This window comes from Parambassis ranga, chromosome 7 (assembly GCF_900634625.1).
Source record: "Parambassis ranga chromosome 7, fParRan2.1, whole genome shotgun sequence".
Classification (NCBI taxonomy): domain Eukaryota; kingdom Metazoa; phylum Chordata; class Actinopteri; family Ambassidae; genus Parambassis; species Parambassis ranga.
Window position 1 is genome coordinate 13965500 of NC_041028.1, and position 16038 is coordinate 13981537.

The window sequence follows — 16038 nt, forward strand, 5'->3', positions numbered from 1 at the left end:
AGAGGAAAGGTGAAGAGATCTCCTGCAGGGATGGCGAGGAGCGGAGCGGGCAGGGGGTTAGAGCTGGTGAAAATAGCCTGAGCTGAACTACCAGCTGAATTCCTAATGCCACGTTTGCTTTTCATTGGCTCTGGTGGTCCGTCATTCGCTGCTTGCCAGAAAGGCACTTACAATCAGACCTCAAGTATTATAGGAACTCCCTTATGGGTGCTATTCTGGAATTCATTGATCTAGCCTGCAATGAAAGTCCATTTTATCTGTGTTCAGTCTCAGAAAATAGCTTTTTTCCCTTTATAGACAGTAACTGCTGTACTGTAGCTGCTGGAGAGTGCTTTCGTAAAACTGCATTTGGATGCATGTATGTGTATCCTACTATTTGGTCAGCTCAGTGTGAAGTTTTTCCTATCTGATAGGCATCAACACTAGGATCATAGAAACTATATAGAATTATCTCCCAGTGTTTCCCTGCATCCAGACATTCATACATCATGTCGGCATATAGTCATGCTAACAGCTGAATGCTAACTCCAGCTTGCTAACATGTTCCCCGGTGCGTATAGTGTTTCTTAGATCAGCAGGTGGGAACATTGTGCAGGAATTTTCATATTAACTGGACAAGATGAATTTGGAGTGTTTTGAGTGTTCCTCCTGAGGCGTATATAAAAGTCTATCAACTTTTCTGGCAATTTTTTCTCTCTCTCTCTCGAAACCACCTGTGTCAAATATGAAAATATGTCAAGAGATCACCAAAGTCATTAGAATGTATCCTCTGGGCACCATGCACTGTTTCATGGCAATCTGAAATGAAAAAATTCTATTACTCTTTTTCAAGAAACGCATCATCATGTAAAGACTTACCGTACCAAGTTAGGTTTTTTCTTCTCCCATGATTTCATTAAACAATATGTAAATTCTGCACAGTATTCATGATAAGCCCCCCAAAACCTGATATCTTTTCATTTAAATTTCATAAAATGTAAACACACACTGTGCGCTGCTTGCTTCCTTTCTCCCTTTCTCCCTTTTATTCCAAACACATTGATTCCGTGCTGGCCCGTTGTTTCCCTTTCACCTGACAGACCTGCTGGACATCACAGATGGACGAGCCTGTGTGTGGAATAACACTTAGATGAGTTGTTACTTTAAATTATGCGAGCTCACTACCTTTTCTGTTCATTCTAAAGAACATCCACACGTGACACCCCCCCCCCCCCCCCCCACCCCCCACACACACACACACACACACAATTTAGCCACTCAGCTCTGACATAAAGGAAGCAGACGTGACTCTGTCTGCTGCCCAGATTCTGCTCCATCATCTTATTTCCCCTGCTGGTCGTCACTTATTGGAGCTTCATAAAGACAGAATGAGCAGAGATCTCAGCCAGGCAGTATTAACCACCCGTCCCCCCACCCGGCCGGCCTCCTCAGAGAGGACCAAAGTCAACTCTCTCTCTCTTTCTCTCTCCTGCTTTCCATTCCTTCCCTCTCACTGTTCTCCTTTCATCTTGATGCTTTTTTCTCTCATCCTTTGTTCTTATTTTCACCTCTTCTCCAGAGAAACAGAGGAATCTTATCGCAGTTTAATCTCCAGCTGAGAGTCAACAGTGTGGGGCCCCGTCCCCAATGTGACTTTGTCATTTATTCTGTGTCGGGGTATGGTAGGGGACAGCTGAGTGTTTGTGTTTAGAGTGGTCAGGGTGATTGAATAGCCTCAAGTCATAAAAGATTTTTCACAACAAGCACAATTCAAACATGGTAATCTGATGCCCAGAGATGTTTGAACACATAGCCAGACAGAAGAGGGGGCTGCAGGCGACGGGGAGGTGGTGTCTCCCCAACGTGTGCGACCCACGGCTTTATCTGAGCACTGCTGTGCTCTGTCTGCTGTGACAAGAGCTGCAGCAGGGAACCCAAATAATATGCAAGGGGCGTAATAAAGGAGAGGAAGGAGAGAGAGAGAGAGAGAGAGATGGTGGAACTCTTTCTGCTAATCTGAAGGACAACAGCAGGCAGAAGGAGGGAAGAGAAAGTAGATTGGAAGCAAAAAAGAGAGAGAGAGAGAATTACAAATGACACAATCTTCTGTCCATCCATCTTCAGCTTTAAATTCTACCGTGCAGAATAAAAAATGTCAGAGTCTGAGATGGCCCCACAGGTGGAAGAAGGGGATGAAAAAAAAGCACTTAGGATAATAAAGAGAGGTCAATCCCATTCAGAACAAAGACGAGGTGTCTGTGATATCCAGGTCAGATTCTCTCCGGAGGTCTGAATCTCTCCTCTTTATGTTTTCATAATGGACTTTTTAATTTGACTGATGGGTTGCCTGTCAAATCCTCGTGTTCCCAAAGGGGAGGGCTCGGCACATTACATTACATTTTCCACCTGGTAAATGGACACTCTGAGAGACACAAGGAGAGAGCAGGACTTGATCTGGTTCGATATCGTTTGCTTTAAGAGGAAAAGATGAAGAGGAAGAGCAAGAAGGAACGGAGCGAAGAGACGAGAGGGATTCTTGTCTTAACAGGCAATCATGTCATCTGACAAAAGGATGGTTGAATTCTGGCTAGATGATAACAGTCAAGATAAATGAGAGATAACACGGGACACATCTGTATCAGAATTCATGCTTTCACCAGCAGTCCAGTCAGTGCAATGGTAAGGGTAACCCCTACAATTGTGAAAGTCCGACATTAGCTGACATTGCCTAACCAGTGACAGCTTTGACAATGATTAGGTCATGTTTGTATTGCCACTGGATGTAATCAATAAGCAGGAAAAGATCGTCTACTTTCATGCTTTCCCTCTTAAGTGGAGAGCGGCTTGTTGGTTTGCGGTGCTGCCTCCTGTTAGCCATAATGCTAAATATGTTTGTATATACTGGCAGATGGTGTTACACTGTCGACCGGCTGTACCAACACGTCCGATGTGGTTCCCTCTGTGTTTGACTTTCATTCTTTAAAGACCGGATGTAGAAGCTATCCAGCTCATCAGCTGTTAGGGAATTAGCAGCGCTGCAGCAGAATGGAAACAGGTCGACGGCACCCTGTTCAGCTGGAATTCAGCATTTTTTAATCTAATGGCCGTTCTAACTGTTAAAAAGGTAAGACAAAGGTAATCGGCTTGTGATCAGGCTGACAGTAAAGGGGGCTGTTGACTGTTTTCTTTCAGACACACCACTCAGTCAAGTCTGTACACCTGGTCCTTTATAAGTGAAAGTCAAACACAGAAGGAGCCACAGTGTGACTCAAAAACCATATTCATTGCTACAAATGCTGGCATTGCAGGTAACAGCAGTTTTAGCACTATCAGCCAACAAACCACCGCCTTACACCCTGGTAAAATGACTCATAATTTAACCCTTCTTTACTAATTGTGTATTTTTAGATGGATAATCCATATTTTATGTAACAAAAGCTACAAATCCTGTTTTAGGGTTAATAATCTAATGAGAATGCATCTGATGGTTCATGATGTATTGCGGTGGACCGATGGACAGAGCCACACAGCTACCTTATCTAAAACATGGGCCAAAAGCTGCCAACAGACAAAGAAAGTCACACTCACACACAGAGATTTTTTTTTTTAAGATGTGTTAGACACACTGTATTTTTTGACTCACAATGGCGCAGCCATTTTGAAAGATTTATACTACAGACAAATTCAATGGTACGAGGAGGCCCATTTTCTGTCACATCATTACCGTGACACAACGCTCAACTCTGACAGTGTCATTTAAGGATTCACTGGTCTGACACTCACTGGGATAATTTCAGTCTTTTCACATGAATGGGAGAGTGAGTGGATACGGATGGATGGATGGATGATTGTCCTCTTGAAACCGAGCTTTGTATCTTTTCCCACTCACATCAGTAAAAGGATTTCTGACAGTAAAGTCTGCAAAGTAAAAGGCTTATCGTCATTCCCTTTCTTATCATTGTCAACGTTCTCTTCAATATAAACTGTGGTAAAACAGGGGGAATCAAACATGATACGACAATATGCAGAGTACGGTCATACTGCTGTTACGTCTCATATGTGCTGCTTTTTCATATCTTCTCCTGTGGTGACGTGCACTTGAGATAAACCTCAAACTTGTTACAACTTTCAAATCCACAACTTTCAGGAAAGGAAAAGAGAGAGAGAAAAAAAACCATCACGAGCCAGATTTAGCAAAAAACATGTTTAATCTCTCCTTGATGCGTGTCTATTTACACGTAATAAATCTGCAAAATAGGAAAGAGCAGAATATTTACACGGGCGTGAAACAGCCAAAACCTGTCACAGCAGCTTCAAGTCTGAAACTCTTAAAAAGGTATCAGTATTCATAAAGTATTAAAACTCTTTAAGGTATTTTTTTCTTTTCCTTTCTACCTCTCTCCTCTCCTCTTTAATCTGTGTGTGCAGGTATTTTTTACGTCCTCTGCTCCGTCTCTGAAATGTACTTGAATCAAAGTGAACTCAGCAGGTGAGGAGGCTGGAGAGCTGGAACTGCAGGAATGAGAAACCCTGTGAGTGCTGCTGTTGGGGTTAGAAATGACAGATGAGGGGAAAATGTTAATGTTGTGTGGTGGCGTTGTCTCTCTATGGGTCTGAGGAGGTTGTAGCCCATACTGAAAAAAAAATAAACAAAAAAAATTGGGTATATTTCACATACACTTCAGAATACATTGAAGATGGCTTCCAGAATGTACAAAAAATGGTGTTGGGTTCCAGTGAAATCCCAGAATAGGATTACTTTTCTAGAATTATCAGTGAGATGAGAAGATTGACACCACTCTTGTGGTTGTGCGATTAGCATGAACCTAAATCAGTAGCCTGTTAGCTTAGCTTGATGTAAAAGAATTCTAACAGCTCCTAAAATAGACACCACCAAACACAAATTGAAAGGCAATGGTAGGATAACTCCACATTTTAGTCAGTGTTTGCATCTGTTGTAGTCATGTTAATCACATGACCACAGAACAGCCAATAAACACTCATGTTCAGGTAACAGCACCTAAGTTACCTGTTCACCTGTTTCCCTTTCAGTCATAGTTAAACTATGTTAACCATCTTTGTTCTATAAGACAAAGGTTGTTACTGGAGGTGTCTGTAGGTGTGTTTCTCCACTAACAGTGGTGTCTCTGGCCTATTACCCCCCCCCCCCCCCGCCAAAAAAATAAAATAAAAAAAATAAAAAAAAAATAAAATAAAAGAATCTCCACTTCAGACACAGCACACTGAGTGGTATCAATCTCATGTCACATGTTTCACATTATATTGCACTATTAAAATGTGTGTTTGAATATACAGATTAGCTGATCCATCTTTGACACGTACCTTGTATTATAGCCTTTAAAGGACCAGTGTGTGGGATTTAGAGACACCTAGTGGTGATGGGGTTGTAAATCTTTTTTTTCCAGTATGTAAACTACAGTAGGTACAACTTGAATGAAAAAATGGGTAAAGCCCGCACCAGAGTCAGTGTGCCTGGTTTGTCCAATCTGGGCTACCATAGATTTGCTTACTCAAAATCATACAAACTGGTCCTTTAAGTATATGGAAAAATACATTATTTTCTACATGGCTGAGAAGGCACAGTGAAGAATTCTGCTTCAGTAAAGAGAATCTCTCCCTCCACCTCTTTCATTTTTCTTACTTTACTCCACCACCTGCTAAACCATCTTTTTGTATATGGAAAAAAAAAATGCCACCAGATGTGACACAATGGAAAATGAAGCGGTACCGTAGCCTTCAAAGCAAGTTCCTCCTCCTTGCCCAAGTCTTTTTTTTTTTTTTTAATCTTTTACCCCAACAAGTGGTGAAGCAGAAAACAAGAAGCAAAAAACCCGGAAACAAAAGCACTAAGTGAGCAAGGTGGCCTTATCTCACCATCTTCACTCATTTTTTTTCTTTTTCTTTTTTTTTCTCCAATCCCTACAAAGTAAGGGATACTAGCTAAGCCTCATTACACTTTTCAATATCACTAAAATCATCTTTACACATCTTCATCAAAAAGAACAATTTAGCAAAGTGAATAGCATCCAACATCAAATGCGGTGGTCCACATCCACAGACTATCTGAGTCATTCATTCAGATTGAAGAAGAATTGTTAACAAGTGCCTGTACATGGAAGTAACATTGCCTCAATTTCACCATTCATCATCAAGAATAAAGCAGTGGGGGGGGGGGGTACTTAAATGACTGAAACTGAGTAGTTAAACTGTTTTTTTTTCTGGAAGAACTGAAAATCGATTGGATCAAAGATGATCTCTCATCATGGAGATGTTCGCCTGACATGGATGAACGAAGCTTTGGTCAGCCGCCCTGTATGTTATTTTACCCTGTGTAGATCAGCGGTTCAAGTAGCGAAGCAATACAGCGCGGTTCATTCTGTCCACACACATGTGTGCTGTCAGATAAAAACTGGATGACTGCTCCATTTAGAGATACACTATGTTTTTAAAGGGCTTTCAGAAAACATCTCCGCATTATAAGGTTCAAGAGCTTTTACTGACAGCAGCAGAAATATGTGTGTGGTTTGGTATGGCATGAGGGTTTATACACCCTGGTAATTACATGTGGACATTATAGGAGTGGATTAGGAATGTGTGGAGTGTGACATTGTTGATGTCCCAGAATGAGGAACAGATAAATTAAAGTTCATTTTATGAGATCTGATCTTTACAATGGAATGTTAGCAATGTAGCTCACATCAGACAAGAAGCCAAATGTGCGGGGACATTACCTAAAGATATATATTTTTTTAATGTGTGTCAGCGTGGACAATCAACTGTACAGTACATGTATGTAGCATCCTGCTCCAGCTGGACTAAGGAAGTATAAGAATAAGCTGCACATATCTGATGTGGACAGAGGAGTGTAATCCCAGCCTTAGGTTGGATGGATTGTTGTTGAAAGATGCAATCCAAAGGGGCTAAGATGAAAAACGTACTCCAATCTTAAAATGTGTAAAAGTTCACAGAGCACCCTAAACCTAGTAGTCACACTTTCATTTCATGCTGTAAAACAGCTGTGACTGAACAATTATCACTTGGGATCTGTTAGCCGCCCATCTGGCGCCTTTTCCAGGTGTTGATCTAACACTTTAGTCGGCTAACTGCTGGTCTTATGCATTAAAATGTGGAACGTTTCATGTCAGCTTATTATAGTAATATTTATATTTGATAATGTGTGTCTAAATTTCCAGTTGACTAATGTTTGTTTTTTAAACCTGTTTTAAACTAAAATAAAAGGAAAATTATAGGGTTACTTTAACCTGTTGTGTGTGATCTCCCTGATACTGCAAAGCTTCTCAGTACCATCTGAACTGAACTGATTTTCCACAGGGATAAAAAATATCTGAGGGAAGCACTGATGAAGAGGAAGAAAAAGTAAACAATTTTGAGGCATACCCATTGAAAGTTCTCATGATATTTTGTTTTTCAGTGGATATGTATTCCATCCATGTGATCTGTCTCTATATTTGATGATATTGAAGCTGAATGAATGATCATATGTACATTAATATACGGTCGGTCAATTATTTGTATTTTCTAGCCTTCATAAATAGCTGTGTACACTCCTTGGGAAAAAAACAGGAATGTTTGTAAAATGTATAAATTTAGAGCAGCACATAGTGGAAGAAAAACATTAATTTTTTCATGTTTACGTCTTAAAAGAACACAAAACAAAACAAACTAAATTAAAAAAAAGAAAAGGCCTTTGACTGGTACAAAAAAACACAAACAGAATTCAAGCTACGTTTCATAAACCACATTCACATTTTCAAAAAATGGACCCTTCAGCTTCACTGTCTTCACCGAGGACAAGAAAACAAAATATATATATATCGACAATACTGTTCCACTTCTTTCTGTACGGTAAAAACTAGCTTTCAATTAGCATGTGGCTCCTCAGACAACAGGGATAAAGCCTAGAAAACAAGATCGAGAAGCTGTAAAGCACAGTGTGCCAGGGATCAGCTTAACAGAGCGCCACTATAGCGAGGCGAGCTCCGTAGACACGTATTTAAATTAGCTGACCAGGCCTTGATGTATTTGGTTTCTCTAAGAAAAAAAAAAAAAACACACACACAAAAGCACTGTAGGCGGCTTCCAGACATCGTTTGTCTTTCTTTTTCGAGCCAAAGATGTTGCACAAAATGGCCCCAAGACCTCATGAAATATAGAAAGTGTCTGTAATATATATTTATAATATATATATTTTTGCCATTGACCTATTTTTTAAAACTCTCACTTTCAGTCACTAAGCATGACAACATGTTCATCATAGCACATTTCATCTAACAAAAAGAAGTCTCTTTGCACTAAACGACATTCAAAGTAAAAACATGGCACAGGACGACTTTTTTTCCTCATCATTTTTCATCTTGGAAATATCAAATCGTCTCCTCCAACTTCATCTTTTTTTTGTACACTGAAATGGAAAACTTTTTTTTTTCAACATTTGATTTTGTTTTAAAAACAACAGGTTTGTATTTATATATCTATATATATATATATATTCATATATCCTCTTCTCTCTTTTGATTTAACTTTGTTGTGCAAATTCAGCAGTAACACAAGTGGCACAGCACTGGGGAGAGTGGGCAGTTGGAGGGAACAAAAAAAAGAGAACTAAATTCAATAATAAACCCAAAGCAGAGTTATGGATGGTGTGTGTCCTCTGTTAGGACTACAAGGGGAGTTCAGTACTGAAGGAAGAGGTTCCCTGCAGAGTACTTCCTCCTGGTTGCCCTGCAGTGGTAGCAGCTTGTCGCCAAGCATCCTCCCTGCTGAAGCTTCTTTTGAGCAACATGCTGAATCCCTGCCTGCTCTGTCCCTGACCTCTGACCTCCATGCGGAGGACAGCAACAGAAAAAGAAAAAAAGAAAAATAATTCCACACAGGGATCAAGTATCGGGAGTTGTTTATCCTGGATTTTCACTGGCTCACAGTCTGAACCTTAGCCTTGGGTATGGTAGGAAACACCTGCACCTTTCCTTGTAGCTCCAGCTAGATGAGTTTTTTGGTCACTACTGTGCATGTGTCGGGTCCTGATTGTGGCCAAAGTACTCAACTGCTGATGTGATGAGGGCCTTAATGAAAATAGACGCTCTCCTGAGCTGGGGTCCATACTGGCTGAGGCTGGTTGTTCATGGCAGGGTTGGTGGCTCAGAGAAGAAGAAGAAGAAGAAAAGAAGAAAAAAGAAGCCAACCCAGCTGATGGGGCTGTCGCTCCAAACTCTGCTGTCTCTCCAGTGTGCTGCTGCTGCTGGGTGCTTGTGTCCTCCCTCACAGTCCTTTTATTTTTTTTATTTTTTTTCCTCCTTGCTGTTCTTAGTGAGGGTGATAACGACAGACTTCAGACGTCGAGGGTTCAAATGTCATGGGGCATCAAAGGTTGTCAGGGAAGGCGTGTTGGTTAGCCAGTCCTCTGCCAGCTGAGGCGTGTGATTGGCCGGTCCTCAGCTAGACAGGGCCATGGTGTCGATGACCTGCTCCAGTTTGCCGCGTAGCCGCTGTCTGCGTGACTGTTCATCCTTCTGTAGCGCTGACAGGATCTGAACACAAAGAGGAAGAAGAAGATTACTCCCCATAATCAATTTCTTTTAAACCTACAGCATGCAGCACTGGGTGCACCAATTGTGCTCTCAGATATACTGTGACTCACAGCGCGCTCTGATGCTAATTTCCATTTGCTGGTTAGCGGTTACAATTAGACTGATGCTGACAACATAGGCAGGGTTGGCAGGGCAGGTGTGAGGGCCAGTGGGATGTCTATAATTGCATATTAATTGCCACTGAGAGTGAGTATAGGAGTGTGGGTGTGTTATTTAGCATGGCATGAACAGAGGAAGGAGGACCTGGTACAGTATGTGGACGTCTGCATGTTTGGCATGTCTGCGTACATTTGTGTGTGTGTGTATAAGGTCAGGGCATGTGTTAAGAGGCGACAGGGACCGTGCAGCTGCCTACATCTGGATAATAGGCTGTAATGAAGGGGAGCAGTAGGTTTGAATGGAGCCAGCTGCAACCAGCAAGCATAACTACAGTAATACTGTTGGTATGGAGGGATAGAGAAGAGGAGGAGGAGGAAGGTGAAAGATGCATCCCCATCTTTCACCATTTAGAAGTGTGATGAAGTCAGGGAGGGAAGGGAGTAGTATAGATATACAGTAAGGATCCATGATTGAAAAAAGGAGAATTAGAGCATAAAATACACACAAAACACATCTGCAGGTGGTTAGATTATCAGCAGGGGAACAAGAGTGTCTGTCCAAAGCTGACCTGCACATTTAATGTTCACCAATTAGCATGCCACAATGTGTGTGTGCTGGATTTTGTTTCAGGGAAATCAAGCCAATTAGCAACCAGAAAAGGAGGCTATGAGGTGCTTAAATCTGTAGTTTCTTTAAAAGGCCACTGAAGAATACGGATAGCTCCAAAAGCAAACTAATCCCTCGGTCATGGAAGACCTAATTTAAATGTGTTTTTGTTTCACACTAAAAGCTGTAAGGTTCTGGATATTCAGTATCATCATCATCACTTTTGCAGTCAACCTCATGTGGCTCCTCTTCCAGCTCCAGAGCTTGATGGCAATGACCACCACACTGAAGTTCAAAATTGCTCCTCAGGAGGTTTATTGGAGATGTCACAGAGGAGGGGAAATATAAATATATAAACAGAGCTTTCAAAACATGGAACATGGCTAAAAGTTTTAATGCAGCTGATTTTAAAAAACTTATTTTAATCCGACATTGCATATGAAGCTGTATGAATACATAAATGTCTCAAGAAGACTGTGTTTATAGCATCAGATGGTTCAAATTAACATCTTTCAAAAGGCAAGTCTGAATGTGTGTGAGGCAAGAAAATGACTTTATAGCTTTAGACATGGTGTCTTTTATAATATTTACACTTTCAGTCTGCTGGTTGCCTAGCAACTTCACAGCAATGACATGACTTAGTGTACACATAGCATGCGAGGGGTATTGATCTTATAATTCTGAGAAAGAAAGCAAGAAAATAAGCATATTTCTGGAAATGTCACACTATTCATTTAAAAGATTCTTGCTTTGTGCAGAGTGTTTTAATCAGCCGGCTGCAGCTGCAGGATGCTGTATGTGGAGATCTTTTGGTGAAAAAAAGAAATCATATAAATTGTATTAAGCTCCATTAAGTTCATAATGTGTTGAGCTCATGCTTTAATGTGCATCCTAATGGCGGTAATACCTTCCAGCCTGTACTGATGTGGACTGGTTATCAGTGTAATTGAATTAAAATGACCTCATGGTATTAGTCAAGACAAGTAAAGGAAGGGAGGGAGAGACACGGAATATGCTTCTATCAAGTAATTATAAGACTCTTATTTTCTGTTTGATTCCATTTCGCATGCAGCGATGAGCTCACCTCGTCTTTGTACTTGATGATGTAGGAGTAGATCTCGTGCAGCGCCGACATGCTGTTGAACTGGCTGAGGTGCAGGCGGGACTGCTCTGCTAGGTAGGCACTCATGTCCTGATCACTGATGGCTGGCATGCGGGAGATATCGGAGTAATACCTAGAGGAGAGGTCAGGCAGAGTTTTACAAGGCACCGCATTAGCATTCCATCCAAAGGTTGACGTACGGTCTGAGCCTTCTCAATATTCACGATGCCAAAAGCAGCAGCTGGTGGTCAGGCCACTTGTGAGGGGCGGGACTGACACAGATTGATAACACATTTCCAGGCAGAATATTTAGCTGATGGACAGCTGATTTTTTTTTTTTTCGGGGATTGTTGTGGTAATATGCCTCAATAGTATCCTCTACAAAACAGCCTCAAGGATAATCCAAACCAAAAGTTGTACATGCATCATGAGCAGATTTATATAAAGCCTCTTAGGCAGTCACTCCTTGGCCCATTTGAGTTAATGTACTTTGGCCTGAATAAATCAAACCAGGACTGAGTCACAGTCGTAGCACCACCTACTGGCAACAGGAAGTAACAGATGCTGTACTTTCATTATCGCTGTCACATGGGTTAATCCACAAAGCCTTAGCACTCACAAGAATTAACACCCACAATAAGGCATGCTGATGTTTTTTTGTTATTTATCTTATTCAGAAACACAATGACTTTTCAATGTTTTAATCAACAATATGTTCAATACAAAATAACAAATTTATATCTGCTGTTGTGGGGGAGACACTGTCGAGGTGCTGGCTGCACAGGAGTAGTAGTAAAAGGTCCAATGAAAGCGAGGCAGTCAACAATACAGTATATTAATATTTTATTCCAACGCTGAGCTGTACATGAACCTGAATCCATATCTCAACCATCTTGAGGTTTACTGCAGCAGGGCCAGCTGAGGGTAGAGGTTAGGAGGAGAGTTTTTAACTCTCACCTCAAATTAAATGCTTAATATCAAACTGCCCATAAAGCGTCTGTGGAAGCACATTTAAACAACAAAGAAATTGACTGTAAACCAGGTTGCCACTTTATGGTCTGGTATTCAGTGGAAGCATATAGAAAGTAGATGCATCCACTCTGGATGCATATTGTTATTAGTGTGCCAATGCATTGCAGTGCATTGTTGCCGGTGTGGTTGTGAAAGCATAATGTTGTTTATTCATTGTTTTAGATACTATTGTTGATAACCTGTAAAGGTATGAGAACAACCCCCACTCTTTCAACCTCTCTTTAATCACCCCCACATGCTGAGGGGGGGTGCTGCAGTTCACACACTTAGATGAAGAGTCTGGAAAGAGGCGTTGCATTAACTTATCTCCAGTTTAGTCTCCTCAATAAAAGACGATTCTCAGCCATCCACCATTTAAAACCATTCTTCACCTGTATGTGTGTGTGTTTATTTAAATAAACACACAAAAAAGATTTTGTCTTAGAAGTGAATCCATGTGGGAAAGGTATTACTGACATTTCCTACACTCTGTGCTTTATATTTATAAGCCTGGAGCGAGACACTTGTAATTACAGCAGATGGTTTCTTTGCTCTCATTTAATCCAAGTATGTATTCTGTGCTTTAAAGGCCAGCACCTGATAAAGTTCAGCCTGTAATTCTGTTGCAGCTTACAGCTGAATTCAGTTTAGTAGTGTAATTCATTTCAATCCGAACACCACCTTTGACTCACCTCTCTACCCAGTTCTTGTAGTTGGGAATGTCTTTAGCGTAGAGAAGCTTATTTGAAGGCGAGTCTTTTCCTAGTTTGTGTTCAGACGTCGAACAGGAGTCCATGAAGGTCTGGGCTACCACGGACAGACAGGCGTCCGTGATGCTGTTCTTATGGATGTCAAACACAAACTGGGGGTTCTTGATCACGTTCACCCAGAACCGCAGAGGAAGACTGGCGGACAAAGAAAAGAGGAGACAATCTAATTACTCCACTCTAAACAGGTATTTTTTTTCCAAATGTAGGATTTTTTGTTAATATAATAAACTTTATATTATATTGTAGGACAAAAATATTGCTGCTCTGAAGATTAAATCATCCAGTAAGTTATGACCAAGCGTCCGACGCAGCAACTCTTATAATCCCCTATGCATTTTGCAGACTTGTATTTATTGATTTAATGTAATGAGTACATGTGGGATGTGCAGTGAAGATGTTTGAAGACAAGCTTTACAATTAACACTGCAGCATGTCTGTGCATTTACTGTTTAACTACCAACACCTCAGGAGCCAGGTGTATGAAAAACCCATCTACAAATATAAGTAGATATATTTAAGGCATTCTCTTCAAATCAAACATTCCTCTCACTGACCAGTTGCTCTTCCAAGTGTGTCGTACGTCATAGTCTGTAATGGAGTGTTTGTCGGCCTGTTCATCCAGGAAGTCAAACATGTACTTGATGGCCAGCGGCAGTGCGCTGCCTCTGTGGGCCGTGCTGAAGATGGTCTCAAACAGGTCGTCCACAAACTTCTGTAACGTACCCTGAACAGAAGACAGAGGGCAGACACACAAAAGAATGTTTGTAAGGAATTCTTTATTTTCATTTTAATTAAATTGTATATTTGGTTGATTACTTGAGTTGTTTGGGGATATTTTGTTTGGTAATTAGCTGAAGCAGTGTGACTTCTGTACTATTTTTAGTACATTTTAGCACAGGTGGTGATGCCTTATTGTTGTAATCACTTTGTTGTGTGTTTTACTGCTGTCATTCAGAATCACACACATCAACTGAATAATTAGAAAGGAAGAGTAATTATGTGAAACACCACAGAGAGGGGATGAAAATTTTTTCACTGTGTTGTGTAACAGAACACAGGTACCATTTTTAGCCACGTGTATCCACGGCACCTGAAAGGGCTGCGGGTGTACACATTTTTGGTATGAATGGCCCTGGTGGGAATGGCAGCGATAACTCGGCCCGCTGAGCCCTGCGAAATCACAAACAGGAACCCTGGCGCTTGGATTTGGATGGTTCGTTCCACCAATGACAACGCTTCAGTGTAATTACATCAAATGTATCTAAATGAATTTCCCTAACAGCACATTTGTTTCCCCGACTTCTCCATCTGGCAGAATGTGTTAGTGAGGAAATGTTTGGGGATTGTACTCAGTCAACCACTGCAAAGTGGAACAGGAATTATTTCTGTTCCACTCGCTGTTGAAAGTGCAGAGATCTGCATGGACGCGGCGCCCGGGCAGATGGGCGCAGAAAGACATAGAGAGACAAGGACAAGATGAGCTTCTCAATTGCATTTGCGTCTGTTTTTTTTTTTTTTGCCATCGTGCATGGACAAATCTTCAATCCCTCAACAAATTACCTGTCTCCTGACACCTCCTGTATCTGCCTCCCTGCACTCTTCACCACAAGCCCACCCTTTATTAATCTGTTTTTTCTTATTACCAGTGGAAATTGAAAAGTGGCCTCACTTGTAACTGCTTCCCATTGCTATATTTTCCACCCCCTCTTACAATTAGGGGAGAGATGGTGAACTGAAAGACGCTGAAGGAGCAAAGGGAAGATAACAGAACCGGCTTATTCAGCAAGTTTCTAAGATTGAAGGAATGGTTACGAGTCGTGTGAGTATGTATGAACACTGGTAACCCAATTTAGTTTAAACATGTAATATATCACGGTTCACTGTTCATGAAATATGATGTATAGGTAAAAACTAGCTTTCCTATCCACAGTCTCTGATCCTCTGAAAACTGAACCAACCAATCAAATCGCACTTCTATGAAGCAGAGCGTGAATATTTTGGAGAGTACTTTTGTAGCTAGCAGCCTGGTCAGGTAGATCTCCGAGACCATCTTGCTGCCTCGGTCCCCCTCCCTCTGGTCTGAGTGGTCGTGGTTCTTCACCAGGTGCCACAGTTTGGTTCCACTCTCCAAGTCAGGCGTTATCATTGGCGTTCGGGATCGTAGGCTGTCTGGACTGCTGGCTGTCCTCAGCATGCTCTCTGATAACAAGAATGATTTGAAAAGATGATGTCAGCATTGTTAATGCAAGTTAAAGCAAGAAGACATCTGCAACAGTCCGTTTAGGACATAGAGTGAGAATAAAGGTGCACAGATGATTATCTACTGTTGCCTGTGGGGTGGAAAGCAGGATCAACCAGGGGAGAGATGCTGATGCATGCTGCAGTCCCTTTAATGTTTGGTGAAAGGACACAGAGGAGAGTGGGCGAGAGAGGAGAGAGGTATATGTTGGGGAGCTGACAGGAAAAGGAGGCGGGTGAGCTAAATGGACAGAGAGACTGAAAGGTCAGGAGAGAGCGGGGTGAAATGGAGAGTAATGGGAGAGCATGGGATAGAAAAGTGAACGAGGCTGAGTGGGGTGCTGTGTAGTGCCGCTGTTGCTTTTGCCAGCGGGTTGCTGAGTGGCTCTGATTCCAAACTCATCATGACCATTGGTGGCCAACATTTTCGGCTGTGTGATAACACACATGTAAGAATACAACACACCAACGTGGTCACAATTTAACAACGTGAAACAGCCATTTCAGCGAGGAGAGCCATTTAGTAAACACATGACTGCATTTGTCTTCACTAATGCAGCGTGCATACAGTGTATGCAGTAGATTCAGCCATTTCCATTCCTCC

General features: G+C 41.5%; 1 protein-coding gene across 1 annotated transcript in view; it reads right to left on the bottom strand.

The window, feature by feature from the left end:
• Positions 1–7513: 7513 nt before the first annotated feature.
• plxna1a (plexin A1a) overlaps positions 7514–16038 on the bottom strand; it is a 194522-nt gene continuing 185997 nt past the window's right edge. Inside the window, exons 29-33 of the mRNA XM_028409537.1 lie at positions 15205–15395; positions 13751–13920; positions 13119–13331; positions 11398–11548; positions 7514–9548 (exon numbers count right to left, since the gene is read on the bottom strand). Of these exons, the coding sequence (XP_028265338.1) occupies positions 9453–9548; positions 11398–11548; positions 13119–13331; positions 13751–13920; positions 15205–15395 (821 nt within the window). The 3' untranslated portion in view covers positions 7514–9452. The remainder of the gene's footprint in view (positions 9549–11397; positions 11549–13118; positions 13332–13750; positions 13921–15204; positions 15396–16038) is intronic.